General features: G+C 32.1%; 5 protein-coding genes across 8 annotated transcripts in view; 4 read left to right on the plus strand and 1 right to left on the minus strand.

The window, feature by feature from the left end:
- Window positions 1-331: 331 nt before the first annotated feature.
- On the minus strand, window positions 332-2,021 carry LOC105252939 (phospholipid phosphatase 6). The gene is made up of 5 exons (XM_025406354.1): window positions 1,705-2,021; window positions 1,380-1,517; window positions 1,232-1,268; window positions 1,011-1,073; window positions 332-917 (listed from the first exon to the last, which is right to left on the minus strand). The coding sequence occupies exons 1-5, from the start codon at window positions 1,711-1,713 to the stop codon at window positions 532-534; spliced, it is 633 nt and encodes a 210-aa protein (XP_025262139.1). The 5' UTR covers window positions 1,714-2,021; the 3' UTR covers window positions 332-531.
- Window positions 2,022-2,460: 439 nt separating this feature from the next.
- Window positions 2,461-4,593, plus strand: LOC105252938 (zinc finger protein-like 1). Its single transcript, XM_011260620.3, has 4 exons — window positions 2,461-2,510; window positions 2,917-3,234; window positions 3,380-3,685; window positions 3,773-4,593. The coding sequence occupies exons 2-4, from the start codon at window positions 3,133-3,135 to the stop codon at window positions 4,322-4,324; spliced, it is 960 nt and encodes a 319-aa protein (XP_011258922.1). The 5' UTR covers window positions 2,461-2,510; window positions 2,917-3,132; the 3' UTR covers window positions 4,325-4,593.
- A 373-nt stretch (window positions 4,594-4,966) lies between these two features.
- On the plus strand, window positions 4,967-9,797 carry LOC105252937 (retinol dehydrogenase 7). Its single transcript, XM_025406334.1, has 7 exons — window positions 4,967-5,138; window positions 5,457-5,780; window positions 6,009-6,248; window positions 7,049-7,345; window positions 7,852-8,157; window positions 9,074-9,317; window positions 9,597-9,797. The coding sequence occupies exons 3-7, from the start codon at window positions 6,089-6,091 to the stop codon at window positions 9,715-9,717; spliced, it is 1,128 nt and encodes a 375-aa protein (XP_025262119.1). The 5' UTR covers window positions 4,967-5,138; window positions 5,457-5,780; window positions 6,009-6,088; the 3' UTR covers window positions 9,718-9,797.
- A 497-nt stretch (window positions 9,798-10,294) lies between these two features.
- Window positions 10,295-11,648, plus strand: LOC105252936 (NPC intracellular cholesterol transporter 2). Its single transcript, XM_011260616.3, has 3 exons — window positions 10,295-10,505; window positions 10,600-10,761; window positions 11,034-11,648. The coding sequence occupies exons 1-3, from the start codon at window positions 10,487-10,489 to the stop codon at window positions 11,321-11,323; spliced, it is 471 nt and encodes a 156-aa protein (XP_011258918.1). The 5' UTR covers window positions 10,295-10,486; the 3' UTR covers window positions 11,324-11,648.
- A 1,472-nt stretch (window positions 11,649-13,120) lies between these two features.
- Window positions 13,121-21,365, plus strand: part of LOC105252935 (sodium/potassium-transporting ATPase subunit alpha) — an 84,702-nt gene continuing 76,457 nt past the window's right edge. For all 4 annotated transcript variants that reach the window (XM_011260609.3, XM_011260608.3, XM_025406359.1 and 1 more), the window contains exon 1: window positions 13,121-13,591. In XM_011260609.3, the coding sequence (XP_011258911.1) occupies window positions 13,562-13,591 (30 nt within the window). In that variant the 5' untranslated portion in view covers window positions 13,121-13,561. The remainder of the gene's footprint in view (window positions 13,592-21,365) is intronic.

Raw genomic sequence — 21,365 nt, forward strand, 5'->3', positions numbered from 1 at the left:
ACTATTAGTATTGTGACAAATTGTTACTCTTGCATGAATGTATAATGTAATGTAATTATTGAGATATGCAGGTACGATAAGTTTGGAAAAAATATTAAATATTTATATCTGTCGTTCCAATTACACAAAAATTTTATATAATCCATAGAAATCTAATATGACATACTCTTATAAAAGAGACATCTAGAATGATACATAAAAAAATAACATACATGAAAAATAAGGGTACATGTGTCTTGTTTTCAATAAAGAAAAAAAATAAATAGACAAAGTGGAAGAAATATTCGTTTATATATATAAAATACCTTATCTACATTATAAAAAAATATTCATATAAAATTTTTGTTCAAACTAGTGTTTATCACAAACTTTCATTCATATCATATACATTAAAATAGATATATATGTATACTTGTGTCTTACCAAATTATTTTGATCAAATATCTAATTAATCACTCATACAATCACATAATTATATACAAATAATATAAAACAAAGGACAAATATTCCTTAGTATAAGAAATAATGTTATTAAACATCATACTCAGCTCCAGATGTCTTTTCATCAGTAATCCACCAAACTAAATGGGTGCAAGTCTCTTGTTCCATATATATATATCCTACTAGCATACCTTGCAAAATACCAAGAGCTATGCCTGCCAAAATATCGCCTATATAATTTATTCTCATCAGAAGCTTGGACATGCAAACGGAAAAGGACCACGCTAACAACGGAGGCACATATATTAAAGGTACAGGCCATAGATTGAGAAAAAAGTATGTGATAAATGCCACATGTGCCGCATTTCCAGATGGGAAAGAGTCTTTATTGGGAAACAGATTGTCGTTAGCATTAGGTCTTCTTCTTCTTGATGCTGCTTTCAATACAGCGATTATAATAATGTTTAACAATAAACCTGAAATATATATACAATGGAAATTCATATTAGAAATATATACATGGAATTTTATATTTTAATATGTTTTTAAAATATTGATTTTAAATTTACCTATTGAAAGATTGACTTGCATTTGGTATAAATTTGAATTATTTACAATCCAGAGTAACACAAAATTAGTTATTACACTATGATGAATGATATTAAATAATATGATTAAAAATCAAAATATATATATTGTTTTTTTTTTTTAATAAGAATATTGTAATTAATTTACTTAAGACCATGTAATGTATCTAATTGCTAAGATTGAAATTGCTTCCGATTAACAAGATTAGTTATTAGCCACACTATGCCATGACATGATATCTAACATGAAATAATGAATAAACAAATCAAAATATATATATAATGGTGTTTTATTTTACTTTATTAAATAAAGGAATATTTTAACTATTTAAAGGAATATATTAATCTTACCTTTAAGACCATGTAATGTATTTCTAATTGCCTCAAGATTGAAAATTGCTGTGCCGAATTAACAAGAATGTTAGTTAAATAGGCATCAACCGCTAAAAGCGTCTTTAATGTTGATGGGACTTTTCTTTTCTCCTCCTCCTTAAAATAAAAGAAAAAAATAAAAATGAATCAACACACATAATGTTATTTGAATAAAAAAATATATTATTATTATAAATAAATATATATATATTTATTTATTTATAAATACGACAATGAATCGCGAATGTACAAAAATGAGATAAAATAAGGCATATAAATGATAGATAATAAATAATCAATATACCTTCTGCATATTGTTTTGCAGTTGGAATTCACTAAGTCACAATTGATAAATAAAATATTTAAGGTCACTATCGTTTTGATGAACGTCTCACATTTATCTACTTTTACGTCCACACATTGCGGCCATCAAAGTCATGTCAAATGCAAACTGAAATGACTTTGTCAAACATCCTACCATTAGGCCTTTTTTATCTTATTATTACGTTTACGCAAACATTATATATTTTATATATATATGTGTGCTATTATCAATGACAGTTGACAGTTGGCAGGCGGGTCACAAATATTTAGCGCATGCGCAGCGAACGCCGGCTGTCAAACTGCTACTAACCGATCAGAAAAAAGCGACTCTTTCTGGTAAAAAGACTTTATTGACTAGGGAATAACCATCTTTAAAAACATTGAAAAGATAATCGATTTTCTAAGAAAAAAGGTATCTAATTAATTCATAATCGATCAATAATTGTCCCTTCCTATCACATTTCTACCACTAAATTTCAATTTCGCTGCTAAAACTTTATAATAAATAAATTACAGGTATTATTACAGGTTGTATACACACTATTCGCAAAGTTGGCACCACACATTTAATCCAAAAATGTCAACTTCAGACACGACATGTATGTCAATGGGTCTGTTCTTTTCAGCTGCACTGCTGCACTAGTGCAATTAGTTAGAGTGAAAGAAAGCATGTTTGTCTCTTTCTAATTTATTGCACTAGTGCAGCAGTGCAGCTGAAAAGAACAGACCCAATGGGTGTGTGTGCATATCACACATAATGACCGGCACATGATATTTCCATACATGGTAGGTTTTATAAATATCTATTTTAATTTCCTCTGGAAGATAACCATTCTTTCTTTAATTTGTTTATACGTGCCTAGATATTTTGTCTCATTTTTAAAAATATTTTTAAAAACATTTCAAAACATTTTTTAAAATATTTTTTAAATTTTAAGATAGAGAGAGATAGAAAATTCCAAGATTTTTAAATCCTTCTTTTTCATTAATATCGTCGCGTGGGAAGCAATTAATATTGTTGGTTGCAAGGATACCGATCCAAAGATTCGAAGCAATATCTCGCCTTGATAATTTCTGATTTACATTCATATTTCCAAGTTGATTTATCTCTAACATATTTTTTTGCGTTCTATCCTCCTATCTCCGACTTTCTCGTCTATCGCGAAACGGCGATTGGACGGCGGAATCGTAGGATCCATTGGTTGTTTCCGGTACCCCTGTCGGCAAGAAATGTCAGACGACGTGGCCGGTGATGGAACATGGTAGGCTGCGCAAATAAAGAGCGGCGATATTACCTTGAGACTTTCGACATGTTATACAGGGAGAGCCAATAAAGCGGATATCGAATTAGGTGCATTTTGTCCTTTTGTTTCAACGTCGTTTCGGTCCTTTCGCGCGACGTTGCAACATGGGCCTGTGCAAGTGTCCGAAGAGAAGAGTAACTAATCAATTTTGTTTTGAGCATCGTGTCAATGTATGCGAACATTGCATGGTCACGAGTCATCCAAAGGTATGTTTTCGCAAATCAATTTTATATTTTATATTTTATATTATCGATTTTATATGCAAAAGATATCTGCGACAAAAATTTCCTTGTAAAATCAAATATAATATTTATCTTAATCGTGTGTGATTAATTTACATGTGTTTTACAGTGTATAGTACAGTCATACTTGTTATGGCTCCATGACCATGACTACAATCCAATCTGTACACTGTGTTCCGCTAAATTGAGCGATGGGGATTGCGTGAGATTAACGTGCTATCATATGTATCATTGGGTATGTTTGGACCAATACGCCAGGGACTTACCAGCAACCACAGCACCGGCGGGATACACTTGTCCCACGTGTCGAGTGTGTATTTTTCCGCCATCCAAATTGGTGTCACCAGTTGCGGATGTTCTCAGGGAAAAATTGGCCACTGTGAATTGGGCTCGAGCTGGTCTTGGCTTACCATTGGTATCTAATGCTGTGCTATTTTTCTTTCAAATATTAGAAAATGTTGCTTTCTATTAATTATTATTAATATGTTTCATTTTTCTACAGTTAAGTGATGATAGAGAACAGAAAATGGAACAAGAACGTCCTTCGATAACAGTAGAGAGCACTTTGTTCCAAAACCACACAGTAGCTACGCCAGCATCTCCTACAGTTGCTATGTCTCGCACAAGTAGTAGTATTAATTCGCATTCTACCGTTAGCAATGTACATACAAGCAATCAAAAACTTGGCCCACCTTACTCAATCGTAAATATTGAATCGTCCCTTGGATTATCCAATTCAGCATCTAGGAAGGTATGTGAAGCTTATGACGATCCGAAAGATATGTCTTTTGATCACGATGAGAACAAGTACCAGCGAAAATCCGCCATAGAATGGTTCCTAAGATGGTGGAAGTTGATATCAAGAGCACCAGTGCGTCGAAAAACCACGGGATCTCTGTACAAGAGATATGCAGTGGTAATCTTTATCGGTTTATTATTCTTTGTTGGAATTATTCTGCTCTTTTCATGGCTGGGCAGAATGGCGACGGATGGTGATCCGAGCTTCAACGTATTAGCAAATCCTAATGTAAAGCTTGGTGATCAATCTGTGTAATGTTATACCTGCACGCGAGAGCGATAACAATCGAACAATTCCAGAAGTGTGAGAAATGTGCTAATGACGAGATATATAATTGCGAGAGAAGCGCCAATGCAATTGCAATACGTGAAAAAGTGTAATTTTATGGTAGGACATATCTAGTGTAAGTCATAGTATATGTAACATTTGTTAATTTTTATGTAAATTATATCTTACATCAAAGTTGTATATTTAAATCTATAAAGGCTTATCAATTTATAAACTACAAAATTATCGCATCAAAATTCTCGTACAAAAGCTTACTTATCCTATCCATATATTTGTTATAAAACTGAGGAATGCATGTTTTATATATGTGTATCTGTATATTAATGGCACAAATGTGCGTCTCTTTTCAACTTTTTGTACTATATAATTATTACATTTTGTATAATACATATATATTTATTATATTTTGTAGATATTTGACATTTATATTCTGTATTTTATAATCAACTATATTCTTTATATATATATATATATATATATATATATATATATATATATATATTTATATTTTTATTTGTGATACTATTATATGATATGAAATAATTAATAAGCTTTGATAATTAACATTTTCTAGGCAATGTTATTTATCTTCGTGTAAAACATCTTTTTTTTTAAAGTTAAAAGCTCAGACATAGTTAAAGTTTTGATATCTTTTCAAGATATAAATGTTAAAAAGGTGATGTATTCCATACATTTTTCTCCGATGGACTATTGAAATTCAAATGAAACGAGTTGTATCCCAATAAACATCTCCTTCCATGAAATATTAAAATGCAACCGCGTACGTATAAGATGATTTATTGGTGCATTTTTTTGCTCTTCATGATCGTTTACTCGAGTATATAACTTTATTCTTTTGCAAAATGAAATTCCATTTTTATAAAATCTATTAAAATTACTCTTCCTTATGTATTATAACGAATAAAACACGAGAATTTAACGAGATAATAATTTTGACTGTCAATGACTTTGAGAAGAATCAGCAAATCAATAATAATAATAATAATAATATAAGGGATAACACAATATCACATAGAATAGAACTAAATACTTAATATTTAATTATCTCAGATACTAATTTATTTTCTCCCTTTAATAGTGTCACGTGGAATGAATATTCAATGTACTTTCGATAAAGTAATTGGAATAAGTTCGAAGCTGAATGTCCTACAACTCCCGAATGTTTTCATCCACCAACAAGTAAAAAATTTATGTTTATCACAAGTTGCCCTCATCGCTCTTCACTTTATTTCAAAAGGCAGTGGGGCCCAAACGGCGCCACAACACGGAATAGGTGGATTGAGGGTCACATTTCTTCTACAGGGGCCGACGATCGCCGGTGATCGCGCAGGATTGCATACTTTCATCGTCTAGCGAGCAGAGCGATTCAAGTTTTGTTCCGCGCTCCTGTACAAATTCATTTGTAAGTATAAGAAAAGCCGAAAAAAATCAACGATATTATTAAATATATATTTTATTTATTTTATTTATTTATTTATTTTATTTATTTCATTTATTTTATTTATTTTATTTTATTTTATTTATTTATTATTTTATTTATTTTCACATGATGCGAAGAGCGCATTTTTATTTCGAATTATTAAACGCGATAAGATAAATCTATTGACAAGGATTGTGAACGATTTTCCAGAGACCGGTTCGGGCATTTGATCTAATCTGAATTGGGCTTGATACATCGGACACATAGGCCACCAGCTGCATAACTTGAAGATGAACTCGCTGAAGGAGGTGTACAGTAACAGATGGACTGCATGGTGGAGGAGAAATTCAACGGCCTTGCAGGTCGCTGCGTCAATTTCGTGCAATGTCGCGTACTTCGCGGAGACCGGTTATACGCGTACGGCCACGATGCTCTCGATAGTTTCGCTGGGTAAGAGGATTTCCATTTCTGCTAGCTTAGCTGGTCTCGTGGCCTTCGTTCGCTGATTCTGCTGAATCGAAATCGAACGTATTCGCTGATACTCTGTAAATCCACTTTATAATTCGAAGAGACATGGGATTTCTTTTCTATATCGTCGATATAAATTTTTTTTAAATCTTTTTTTACTTATTTAATATACCTATAATATAACTATAATATACTTTTAATATACTTATAAGAAATAAACGTGTTTCTCTCGAATTGCGAGATTTATTTTAAATGCGATTCGACACTTGTTAGTTTTATACAGGGTGATGAAAAATTAAATATCAATTTGTGTAATGAAAGAAGGGACGAATACAAGCATTTTAAGTATAGGAACTATAGGGCGGCGACGTTTCATTAAGGCGTGATGGGCGTTTAATTGAATCGTCACAACTCCTGCGAGGCAAGCAACGTAGTTGGTTTGTTTACCTCTCAAGGTCTTTCAGTCAAATTATCATAGATCACGTTGTCAGTCGAGCTACTGACAATGAGAAACGTCCTATGATTCCTATACTTAAAATGCTTGTATTCGTCCCTTCTTTCATTACACAAATTTATGGCACTTAATTTTTCATCACCCTGTATAGAGTTAGTTTTACATATTATAGTTTTATATAAAGTTATGCCAAGTTATTGCGGTTTTCATAGATCATCTCAAAAGTGTTTGAATTAAAATTCTCCCATTAGTGTATAATCTTTCGACTTTTTTGTGTAGTTTTTAATGATAAAATTTTCTTTTTTTCTTTTCTTTTACCTGTTTTCAGGTGGTGCTACCTTGTATTATATTTCTAAACGTCGATTGAAAATAAAACCACAAGATCTCATTGTTATAACCGGTTGCAATTCCGGTCTGGGCTACAGCCTGGCGATGCACTGTCGCGCTAAGGGCGCGACGGTTTTGGCCGGAGTGCGCGAAACAGGTGTGATATCAAGTACAAACGCTGCCATTAAATCGTTAAGGGATGAAGGTATCATCGTTCAGGATCTCGATATCACGAATGAAGACTCCGTCTGCAAATTTGGGAAAAGAGTCAAGGAAACGATGGAGGAACGGCAATTAAGTGAGCAATACAGAGTGCTTCTAAATATGTGCAAAAAATTTCAGGAATTTAATTTGTTTTTGGATATAATTTTTTGGAAAAAAAATGTATATACATCAATGCATTAAACTCATTAATTGATGAATACATTTAAACATACCAAGTGTATTTATGAATTGTTTCGCATGATACAACATTATGCGATTTCTTAAATCTTCAATATTTTTAATCGGAATGGTCAGTAACTTGTCACAATAAAGAATAGTAGTCAGCTAGCTTACACACACACACACACACACACACACACACACACACACACATTATATACATATATATATATATATATATATATATATATATATATATATATATATAGACGATGCAGTAGTGGAAAACTGTTCGAAAAATTACATACGGAAAACATACGAAAAATTTTTCGTATGTTTAGAAACACACTAGAAAAAAATCGAAAGCGTAAAAATATAAAATAAGAATTTACAATTTGTAAATTTCTTTTCTATTCGCAGTGCTACGTGCGTTGGTGAATAACGCGGGAGTGATGGTGTTCGGCGAGTTTGAGTGGCAGACGCAGGCTCACGCGAACTTTCAAATAAATGTCAATGTCTTGGGAACGATGAGAATCACGAAGGAATTGATGCCGATCATACGGCAAAATGGTGGCAGAATTATCGTAATGTCCAGCCACTGTTCCGCTGAACCCTTGCCGGGTGTAAGTATTTACTCGGCAACAAAAGCCGCCATTGACGCGTGGATCACTGCTCTTCGGATAGAAGTCGGCAAATACGGCGTCAATGTAGTTTCCTTTATACCTGGTTAGTACAAAAAATATTGCATAAGAATGCATGAGTAATTTGATCTGCGTTGAGAACAAAAAACTATGTAAAAAACAGCACGCGAACAAAGAGAGTACGTTTATAAACAAATATACAGGATCTATTCCAGAGAACCTGAAATTCTCAGAAATTTTTTTTAAATTTGGGAAAATATCAGAGAAATATTCTCATGAAAATTTATTGGAATTTAGAGAATGTTTTGAAATATTTGAATATGATTCTCTTTTTTTGATGATCTTGCTTTTATAAGCAGTCGGCAGTTTATCAGTAAGCCAAGTTATGAATTATGTGCATTCATAAATATATATATATATATATATATATATATATATATATATATATATATATCTTTATTTATATATTCAATGTCTTAATAAATATAGAATATATAATAATTTTTAGTAATAAAAAAATTAAAATGTTATGCAGATGAAAAATATTGATTTTATAAAAGTTATTTAAATTTTTAGTATATTTTTAAATCTAGTAATTGAAATTCAAATGACTTTTTTTTTAATATAAGTGAAAAGTGTTAGAAAACATGTATAATGAAAACAGTTTTTTAAAAGTATTTTGGAAAAAGTTGTATTAAAAATCTTCAAAATATTCTCTTTATTTAGAATTTTGAATGAAAAATCTTGAAAGATTGAAATTTCACAAAATTTTCAAGGAATTCTTTTACAAAATATGAGTAGACACTCTGATTTATTTTAAAAATACTATATATTAAATAAAGATTAAATTTTTTTAAAAATATTTTTTATTTTATCGATTTAAGTTTTTCTTTCTTCTCTTATTATGGTTTTTACTTTCGACGATAAGATTGTTTTGAAATATAAAAAAATCTGAAAAGATTTTTGAATAAAATTCTGTCTCTCTCTTGATACAATAATAGGTGGTTTTGTGACACAAAGTAATATCATGAGAAACCAACGATTGTACTTTGACGAAATGGAACAACACATGTCGGATGAAGTGAAGCAATTTTATGGCAATTATTTCACTCGATATGCCAAGTACCTTTCCCAGGCAAGTCTGCCATCCAACAATGAAGATGATGTGAAAGTTTTGACGAATCCGAGAATCTATGAAACCTTTGATGGCGCTCTTTTAGATGTCTATCCTTCGGCAACTTACAGGTGATTTTTTCTCCCTATTATTTTTTTACATTATGTTAATAAAATTATTTTTTTTACATTATGTTAATGAAATTATTGTGCAAATAATCGAATGAAATGAAATTCCATCATTGTATCGATGTTAAAAATGTTTCATAGGCATTTAATAAAGATATTTTATAGGTCTCTACATGTATTTTTTTTATTTTTGCTGTTATAAATTTAAAAAAAATTGCACGTAAATTTTGCTATTATTTTTGCGCTGATTATATAATAAGATAATGATTAATATATTTTCAGGTGCGAATCATGGAGATATTTCTTTTATAGAATTTTATTTAGAAGTACACCGACATGGATACGTGATCGATTGGTACCACGCTTCGTTGGTACACCATCCTGGCAAATCAATAAACAATAAATCATTATTCTCTCTTTCTCTCTTATTATTTTATTAAATGATTTTTACTTTTTTAATATCCAATTTTCTTATATTTCGCTCAAGAGAAAAATATAGTATAATTATAGTATAATAGTAATTATAGTATAATTATATTGTATAAAAATATAGAATATTTTATTTTAAAATTGGAATTATTTTAAAAAATGGGATAGAGATAATATTTTTATATAATTCGATACATAAATAAAATGGCAATAATTACAACACGTGTATTCTTTCTTTCTCTCTCTCTTTCTTTGTTTCTTTATCTTTTTAACTCTCTCTTTTTACTTCAAAGTCAATTTCTATTGTACAAATATTTCAAAAGAATAGTTTTATGAAATCACATCGAATGAATTAATTTGTATTGACACAATTTTGTACCATAATTATTATGTAATGGTTCTATAAACATACTAAATGTTTTAATCATAAATATTTTGCATTTATCAAAATCAATAACTATAATAAAATTACTTTCTTGTTAATAGGTTATTCGAATCAGCAAATGCGTAATACACAATTGTGCATGTTGACTGATAATTTCTGTAAACTTGCAACATCATTGACACAGGTGTTAGCTCTCGAGTGTTACTTTGTATGAGTTTCTCAATTTTTCCCGGAGCTTATCACATTTTAGGGCAATCAGGTGATCATTCGATTAGATAATATCGAATGAATAAAAAGGCGCCTTTCACCGATTGAAAATCACGTTATTGATTGTCATTTCTCTCGTGAGGACATCATCATGAAGGCTTTCATCTTTGGTAAGTACTGCCGTTAATTTTTATTTTTTAATACATATACGAGTTTTTAAAAATTGCAGTATGTTTTATTAATATAATGTTGTGTAATGTGTAGCTTGCATAATCTCCGCATTCTGTGCGGTGTCTCAGAGCACACCGTATAACTTATGCGACAATGGACCTCCGCCCGTGAAATTAAGAGTAGAAGGATGCGATAGTTCTCCTTGCTACATCTACAAGGGAACAAACTTGACTGCGCAGTGGGACTTTACTGCTGGTAAATAATGTTAGTGCGTAGAGTAAAAATGTGTGTATACGTATATAAAATTAAAAAAAATATAATGTATTAATTCTCAATGATATCAAATCTGTAGAAACAAAAAATGTATTTTGAAAATATTTTCTTTTATATATGCTGTATACACATATACACACACTCGCGCTTGAATATCCATTCATTGGCAATATGTTCATATCTTCATCTGCAATGTAGTGAGAAAGAGATAATAATTAGCTAGCTTTTTATACATTTACGTTTCATTTGTACAGATGCTGATGCGCAATCGCTTGCACCGCAAGTAATAGTTTATTTCATGGGTACTACGGTAAACTATCCTTATCCTGAGAAGAATGCTTGCAATTCGCTGGTAAATAGCAAATGCCCGTTGAAAAAAAACTCAAAGGCCACGTACAACTTGGAGATGCCCATATCTAAGGCTTACCCGTCTCTGGCTCTAAACATCCAATTCGCCCTAATCGACGAGAACAAGAATATACAGGTGTGCTTCAGTCTGGATTGTGAGGTGACCGATAAAAAGATTCTTTCTTCATCGTTGTGATAACAAAGTTATCAAACAAATCGAAATAATAAAACGAAGTAGTTCTATTCAATATCTTTTTGCTAAGATATGCTTATATTATCAAAAATAAAATGTTTAGAGTATTAAGCATATTTTTAATTTTATATTTTTGTCTGACACGACACACACATACACGCGAGCAATCAAAATATAATAGAATTTTAAGATGTATATCATAAGAGCTTAATGTTTAAAGAAAAATGTAATAAAATGTCTGATTTCGAAAATATTGATAGCAATTTCAATCTGATATTATGTGATAAAGCTGATAATAACAAGATGATTAAATCACACACATACATAAGCAGCTGTATCTCTACGCTCAAATCTTTTACATGATAATTATAAAATCATAATTGAAACAATGTTAAATAAGAGATATAATAAGATAACTCGTTAAATAAATTTTTTACTCGTGAATTTTTCTTTTCGCGATGCATTGCTGATTTTCTTTTAATGTGAATAAACGAAAGTAATATATAACAGATGATATCGAAATGATTAAGGAGACAGAATTATGATAAATTTGTTGAAAGCTGGAAAGTATTATATGTAATAATTTTCATCACGAATTTTATATAATGAAAACTGAAGTGAAAATTAAATTAGATTAATATCGTGTGATAATGTCTCTAGTTATCACATGTAGGATCGTCGTCTTGATATAAAATGTAAAAAAAGACGACACATTTCTCTCTTTTGACAAATAATGCATATTGCCGCATTCTTCAATATAGAATAATCTTAATAAGCAAACTGTTGGCGATTTGTTGGCAATTTGACAGCAGATTTAATCAGAATATGTTGCGACAGATTGCGTAAGGTCAATCGCGTTTACATTATGAGCCCCCGTTTAAATTATTAGCAGAGCATCGAGCAGATCGCGTATTCTGCGAATTTAGCGAATCTTGTTAATAGAAATTTCCGTTGATACTTTGCCAGCAAGATGATATCTTGCAGCGGACATTTTGCAATATCTATTCTTAGCTATGTATAGAATGTTGATTACAATCGGAAAGTCATATCTCGAATATCTTTAAATATCTCAAAACGAAAGAAAATACATCTCAAATCAGATATGGTTTTAATAGCGCTTTCATAATATTTTTGAGTGAAGAAAGTTTGATCGCTGGCGATTAATAATGTCATGAACTTTGTCTTGATTATTAAATTAATCAAATACTTCGAGCAAGCGTCTGACTGATTAATCAAGGCGAGAAATCTGATATTAAATAGCGACAAATGAGAATAACTTTATATATTATTAATTATTTTAATATTACTAATTTTAATATATTTTTATTATTTTTTTATTAATATTTTTATTATTAATTATGTATTATATATTTTTATTAATTATTCTATTATTAATTATTACATATTTTTATTATTATGTATTTATTACTTTTATTATTAATTATGTATCATTTATATTATTCATATTTATTTTCGAATACATAATTCAACAAGCTTGAACCTCATTCGAAAACACCATCGGATAACATCACTGGTTACGACATAATATCTGTGTGCACATATATGTGTGAGAAATTTCGAAACCGCGGGCGTAGACCGAGCCGTTACCGCGAGGGAGAAAGAAAACAAACAAGGAAGAAGCTACAGGCGTGGAGGGGGCAGCGGGATGCGGCGGGAGTGGGGGGCACACATGTTGCGCCGGCGGACGCAGTCGGCGTGACGTCACGAGCATGGCGGTGACAGCGCCAGGCGGGATAGCGGGCGCGAGGGAAAATTAGCGGCTCGCGCGTGCAGTCACGTCGCGAGTCATCGGGCGGACGGAGCGAAAGGGAGCCCGAGGAAGGATCACGCCTCGAGCTCGTGAACGAGAGAGATTCTCCCCGTCGACGGCGTCGCGCGAGGAAAACGCGTCGCGCGTGACGTGCATGACATCTCGCCGCGCTCGCCCCGCCATCGTCTTTCCTCCCCTCCCTTCTCGAGGCGAGCCCGTTGTCGCGACTCGGCCGCCAGAGCGCTTCCCCTCGCTCGCAGAGCGATCAAAGCGAGCGTTCGATTTGCGCGCGCTCCGTCCGCGCGTGTGCCTCGAAGGGTGAAATCGTAGCGGAGTGCACGCTCTGTCGCAGAGGATCGTCGTCGATCGGAGCACGCATCGCGAACAGTGCAAAGTGCAACACGCGCCGCGTCGCGCGCAGCAGGTAGCCGGAGGAACGTCAGCCCGAGCGCCACCGGCTTGTTGTCAAGATGGCGTCCAAGGGGAAGCTAGACACCGAGGTCAGTACTCTTTTTCTCGTGCTCGTTTTCTTCCGCCCTCCCTCACCCCTCCGCCCCTCAGGAGAGGTGACCCAAAGTCCCGAGCGCCCGAGGAATGTCGGACGCGCGCGCGCGCGCGTCGATGGCGTCGCGACGTTCCTGAGCTCGATTTTTTTTTCGATTTTTCTTTCCCCTGTGATTTTCCGCGATCGCGACGACGAGGTTCGCCCCGTCGATGAAGGATCGCGTTTCGTCGAGTCGACAGAGCGATTCGATCGGAGTCTCTAGCGGACGCAGGAACGTCGCGGTGTCCGGAGGAACCACGCCCTCCCTGCCTCGATAAATCCGCTCGCTGATGCACGGAACGATCCGTGCTATTTCCCGCGCTCCTATAAATCTCGATATATCTAGCGGTAGAGGAGCCAAGATGGATTAGGAGTATTCCGATGCCCTTGAAAGTGTTCGTCTTGATATTTTTTCGTCTCTCGATTGGCTCGGAAAGTCGCGAGGTTTCGTGAATTTTAAAGAGAGAGCGAAACAGTATGAGATAATATATATTTACATATTTAAAAATGTATATAAAATTATATATAAATAATTATTTATAAATAAAAATGCATATATACGTAGAAATATATATATAAATAAATATGACAGATTAACGTTAAATTTTGCTTCAATAAAAATTATTTCTATTAATTTTGTAAGAATAATTTTTATTTCGATATGTAAAAGGTTGGAATGATGAGTCACTCGAGAGCTTGAAGCTTAATTAAATAGTTTTAAATAATATTCGAAATATTTTCAAACGGAGCAACAACTTCATCATTGTTAAATTTAATGCCTTAAAAATATAATGCCCATCGTTATCTATGCATGCTTTTTTTTAATTAAAATAAATTTTATTTTCATGTAAAATAAATTTTATTTTAATATAAAATAAATTTTTTTTAAATATATGACAGATTTTGATAATAATCGATTCGTGATAGTTGATAATAATCGATTCGAAGATTAAGAAGAGAAATTTTTCTTCATCTGACGATATTAATATTGGATTATCGTGTCAGATGTTACGATGAATTTTGATTCAGCGACATGTGTTTCAATTGCCTCTCTTAGTCTCCCCTTCCGTATGCGTAGATGTAGGGCTATAAATTACGCAATATCCATGATCAAGCGAGAGAGGAATGTGAATGAGAAATGTGTGTATCTTTCAGATAATTCTGTTGAACTTTTTACTCATTTTAAACGACATATACCTGAAGAAAAATGCAAATATAACGGTATAAGTGTCATTGAACGTTATGACTCACGATAGTTATAGCCATCAAAGAGAGAAATCATACGGTTATGACGAATTTACGAGCCATTCACGCAGCATGCGATCGTTGGAAAATATTTTTCCAGATATGAAAACGAAATAAGCTTTGGAAATTTCATTTGAAGGCAATGTTAAGTAGGAAATTAATAATTAATAATTAATAATTAAATAGTCTATAAAGGTAATTAAAAATAATAAGAAAGAGATTTTTAAAAAAATAATACGCATACATGTATACGTGTTATTTAAAAAGTAGTTTACAAATTTAAATTTTTAATTAATTTAATTAATTTAATTTTTCTTTAATTTACAATTTCTCAAATTATTTCTGTCGACTTGGATATTAAATCGCACATGTGTTATCGGTCATCGAGAAGAAAATACGCGTTTCTTCAAATAGATTGACTGCTTGATTGGCGTTCAATGAATCTTCAAAAGGCTATATAAAAGGCCAAGAATATTATCTCAGGCATATTTATGTGAGAAATATATATATTTTTTTTTCTCTCTATTTTGTTTCTCTCTCTCTCTCTCTCTCTTCTCTTTCTCGAGATCGATATCCGTTCTTTAGGCAAACGTTATTCAGTATTATCAAGAACTTTGGGGAAAAGCCTTTTCAGTGATTTACTGTGCAATTTATTAATTATATTTATCTTATTTATCTTAATTTATATCTATTATCGCAAAATTTTCTAATCTACTATGTCATCGTTATGCACGATTTTACGGAGGGGAGGGGACGCATAACTATTTCTAAATCACATGGTACGATAAGGTATCTCGGTCAGAGAAGAGCGGAGAAGAAAGCGAGCACGTATAATCTCTCTCTGTCGAGGAGGAAAAAAACACACGTGATATTGACTATGCGAACGCGACACATGTGTCACTTTGAAAGTAATTATGTAATTAATATGCGAGTCTTCCGAGAAATTTTCCTCAGGCCAATTGAATAATTTAGAACTTCTAATATGCACGTGGTATTGCGTAATCAAAGGATTCGTGATAATTCGTGATAATTCATCTTTCTCTTTCTTCAATGAAATTAATCGAGATATCTAATTTTTTCTTCGTTCCAAGCGAAGTACGTATATTTTTACAGCGGCTGGAATGTTATTTTGACAATCGATCATTTTATCTTGTTATTTAAACAATATTCATTATTTTATCTAGTTCTAATTTCAGAATAATTCCTTTGTTTCTTCACATTCGCGTTTAAATGATCAGGATTTTAAAAAATTAATTAAGATCTGTTCATTTAATATAGATTACTAATATTTAAATAACGATATTTTTATATCAATAAATTTTTTTTATTCCTATTAAATGCTTAGCTTCTATCATACTATATATATATCGCGCATTTTATTTTGATAAAAATCATTATTATTTCATCATATTATTGTCCTTTCGATAATAATATTACATATATGTACATATCAATTATTTGCACACAACATTTGGACAAAAATATTGCGCGAATATCCGAACACATGCTGCTCCACATAAATTTATCTTGTTGTTTAAACAATATTCGTTATTTTGTCTAATTCTAATTTCAGAATAATTCCTTTGTTTCCTCACATTCGCGTTTAAATGATCAGGATTTTAAAAAATTAATTAAGATCTGTTTATTTAATATAGATTACTAATATTTAAAAACGATATTTTTATATGAATTTTTATATCAATAAATTTTTTTTATTCCTATTAAATGCTTGAGCTTCTATCATATTATATATCGCGCATTTTATTTTGATAAAAATATTACATATATGTACATATCAATTATTTGCACACAACATTTGGACAAAAATATTGCGCGAATATTCGAACACATGTTGCTACACTAACGTAACTTACAATTTGCGTAGGTTGCATATCTTGTGTGCGAGCAACTTTGCGATATCTACACGCAAGGTGCGGTTTTGCGTAACTCTGTCCGTGCGAGATATATTACATATTATCGCGGTTATACATTCCTCGAATATTTCATCTTTGCCGGAAATCGTAACTTCTCTCGAAGCGTGAAGCGATACGATGGGACAATGTTATTTGCGGTATTTCGCTGCACACACACATTGTGTATGCAGCCCGCGCACATCTCCGCTTTGTGACACGAATGCGCGCCGTATATAATTTTCAATCGATCAACTTCCGTCCGTCTCCCTCCCTCCTCCCCTCGTCTCCCCCGCCCCTCCTCACCACGCGCGTGTAACTTGTCCAGTTTGTTTTTTTTTTCTTCTTCTTTTTCACCGATAATTTTTCCATATAATCGCGCTGGAACGAATGTAAATCTCGATTTTTAATCCCGACTTTAACGTTTTTCAAACGCGAGGCTAGCGCTTTCAAGCACGAGGAATCGAACGAGTGGAATTATGTATAGATATATATGTGTATGTGTGGATGTGCCCTAGAAAAATCGCGAGCTAACTTGCAATTATCGATTCTTTGGCAAAGTTTGAGCCAATTTTTTTGCGATAGTTTGCTCGCGATCTTCATACACACACACACATACACATAAAATACTTAATTTTCAACTTTAAGTATCTGGAAATCTTAAAGTAAGATATACTCGTGAAATTAATTCAAGCGTAAAATTTTGTTACTGAACTCTACGTCGTATTCCTGATATATAGTTTGTAGATCAAAACTTTTCAACTTTTTCTTGATTATAGTTTGAGAAGTATCGTTATTTAAATAATAACAAACAAATATTTAGAATCTATTCCCGGAAAAAAAAACATGAATAATTTTGAAATCTCAGGGATCTCTTTTATATCCTAAAAAAAATCAGGAAATTCTCATGGAATTTTATTGGAATTTATCAAAATTTAAAACAAAAATTCTTTTTATAGTAATTTTGCTCTTATATTGTAGACAGTATATTTGTTTATACATTCAATAAAATATTGAATATGCAATAGATATTTTTTATTGTAATTTCTAGTGGCAAAAAAATGAAAATTTCATGCAAGTGAAAAATGATTATCTCAAGAAAATTCTTCAGTACATTTAAAACTTAAGAAGTTTCATGTTTTTTCTTCGTATGAGTGAAAAACATTAGAAAACTCGTGCAAAAAAAAAATGTATTTTAAAAAATTGCATCAAAAATTCTTCAAAATATTCTTTTATCTGGAATTTGAACAAAAATGCCTAGAAGATTAGAGAATTTTTTTATGAGAGTCTTATATTGTAGACAGTATATTTGTTTATACATTCAATAAAATATTGAATATGCAATAGATATTTATTATTGTAATTTCTAGTGGTAAAAAAATAAAAATTTCATGCAAGTGAAAAATGATTATCTAAAGAAAATTTTTCAGTACATATAAACTTAAGAAGTTTCATGTTTTTTCTTCGTATGAATGAAAAACATTAGAAAACTCGTGGAAAAAAAATGTATTTTAAAAAATTGCATCAAGTTCTTCAAAATATTCTTTTATCTGGAATTTGAACAAAAATGCCTAGAAGATTAAAGAATTTTTTTACGAGACTTATGTAAAACCGGTCATTGCCCTTTCTATCTCCAAAAAAATAATTGTAAGAAAGAAGCAGAAACTGAATATGTCACACATATGTACACATTATCGCACATATACATAGACTGCCTGTTATCGATGCGTCACAGTTGAGAGCGGATGCGATTAAAATACGCTTATTAAAAAAATAAAGGAAAAGAGGAAAAAAGTAATAATAATTCGCCAAATTCGGATAAACCCGAAAATCGCACATCCCCGTGAATCTCCGGTGCGGATTTGTGTGTCAAGGTCACGACCAGTCGTGCGAAAACCGAGAGGGAGAAATCCACGGGAGTGGTACATATGCAGCCCATGGCGGCCATATCATAAACTCGTCCCCCCCCCTCGCCCTTTCCTCTCGCCTCCCTCCCTCCCCGGCCTCTCGCGTACTCGATGACGGGACTCGTAGGTGCGTATATTATTGAACGCATAGTGGATTGTGACCGAACGATTTATGGGATAAACATCGCCATCGTCGACAGCTTTAAGTAACTCGATATACGCTATCGTGCAGGAATTCGATACCTCGTTCGCGTTGCCGTATTTTTATGCTCTTGTAAACATATTCAGAGAAAAATAACGGTGAATTATGTTCGCGCAAGTGGGTTAAGATTATAGTTAATTTTTGATGGACGTACTTCGTTGGATCTTTCACCGTAGGATGAGGTGTACAAGCGGTTTCCCTTTTCCTCCGGCTTCCATAATTGCGATATTAATAGCCTTATCAGAAATGATATTAGATATTAATATATATATATATATATATATATATATATATATATATATATATACACACACATATATATATATACAGGGTGGACCAATAACTCTGTCCACCTGGAATATCTCCGTTATTTTTAGAGATACAAAAATTTTGTACTTGTAAAAGTTGTACGGTATCAAGAGGGCCGTAATATGCTACTAATAATTTTTTGTAGGTGGAGGCGCTTCAAAGATTTCAAGATTATCTCCATTTTTTTAAATGGAACCTCCCATTTTTTATTACCTTTTTTAATTTTTATTACCTTTTTTAATTTTACATAAGTCATAAAATATCTAGTAAAATATTCATTTTTCGATTATCTTACCTTAATGCTTTTATGTACAAAATAATGAGAGGAATCAATTGGTGTGAAGAAAACATACAGTTATTTTTAAGAAAAAATATGAAATTTGCAATTAACAATTCCATATTTTTTCTTAAAAACAATTGTATGTTTTCTTTACACTAATTGATTCCTCTCATTATTTTGTATATAAAAGTATTAAGGTAAGATAATAAAAAAATGAATATTTTACTAGATATTTTATGGTTTATGTAAAATTAAGAAATCATTTCAAGCCTCATAACTCGAAAAGTACTCAATGAAGAAATACTTTATTATAGTGTTTTGGAAAGTTCTCGAAATAAGCTATAAGAATAGGTAATAAAAATGGGAGGTTCCATTTAAAAAAATGGAGATGACTTTGAAATCTCTGAAGCGCCTCCAACTACAAAAAAATCATTAGTAGCATATTACGACCCTCTTGGTACCATACAACTTTTACAAGTACAAAATTTTTGTATCTCTAAAAATAACGGAGATATTCCAGGTGAACAGAGTTATTGGTCCACCCTGTATATATATATATATATATATATATATATATATATATATATATACAGGGTGGACCAATATCTAATATAATTTATATATATATATATATATATATATATATATATAAATTATATTAGATATTAATTGATATATATATAGATATTAATAGCCTTATCAGAAATTTAATTTTGACGTTACGATGACATTTGAAGGTTGCAAGGCGGGCGTAAAATTTTCACGAAGGAAGCGATATAAAATTCCCTCTGCGACACGCTGCAATTAAAAGTATCGAACGTCTCTTTCGAAATAAATTTTGTAATTTAAAGTCACAACACACATTGACGTTTGATCTCCGGTCTACCTTCTCGTGCCCTCTTTCGCATCTTACAAACTTAAAAGTAAAATAACAGCTTCGACATGCCCGAACTTGGTGGGTCCTTTGAACATTCGTGTTGCATTAATTTCCCCTAAGACCGCATACGCCAGCTGAAAAATCATTGGACGCACCCTTCGACGATCGATCGCGAGCCAGTCGAGGACGACCAGGTCGACTCGTTTTGCCCATCTGCGGCAAGATGGCGGCACCCAGCGCGAGTAAACTTCATCGGGGATTTTGTACGTCGATTTATAGGTCTACAGATGTGTACGAGTCCATTTGCTGGCAGTTCACGCGCGCCTCCCTTCGAGCCATTAAACAGCGATAAAATATAATAGAGAGATAACAATTTTTTTTATAATAAAATTTACGAGCATATATATATATATATATATATATATATATATATATATATATATATATATGTAGAATAAAATAATCACATGGAAAAATATTATCGAGCAATAATAAAAGAAATTGACGAATGGTCTTATGCTTATTAAAAAATGGCGTTGCGATATTTTCATTTAAAGATAAAATATAAGGGGCGCAAATAAGAATATTTATTTCTTTTATTTGTATTGTATAAATATTTATATATCGGTTATTTATAGTATATGAGATTTATATACTGATCTTTGAAGTATTTTTTTTTTCTTAATATAATCTGATTGGAATTAATCGATGAATGTATTTGATTAATTACCGATCTAAATTACCTATTAATTACCGATCTAAATGATCAGATTCTAATTAAATTTCTAGTGTTTTAATCAAAGAAATCGATTTTCGTTATAATACACAGATAATATATTCGATAATTTTTTCGCTCGATAATTATTCTCTTATTACTTGTAATTGAAATTTTTTCACGATGATACAACTTGGGTGGGCAATGTGACAATTAATTCAAACACGAACAATTAATTGGAACATGATTTTGCGAAACGATCACATTGTTCTTCGTTTGTCAGTT

Source organism: Camponotus floridanus, unplaced genomic scaffold, assembly GCF_003227725.1.
Source record: "Camponotus floridanus strain SB8 unplaced genomic scaffold, Cflo_v7.5 scaffold14, whole genome shotgun sequence".
Taxonomy (NCBI): Eukaryota; Metazoa; Arthropoda; class Insecta; order Hymenoptera; family Formicidae; genus Camponotus; species Camponotus floridanus.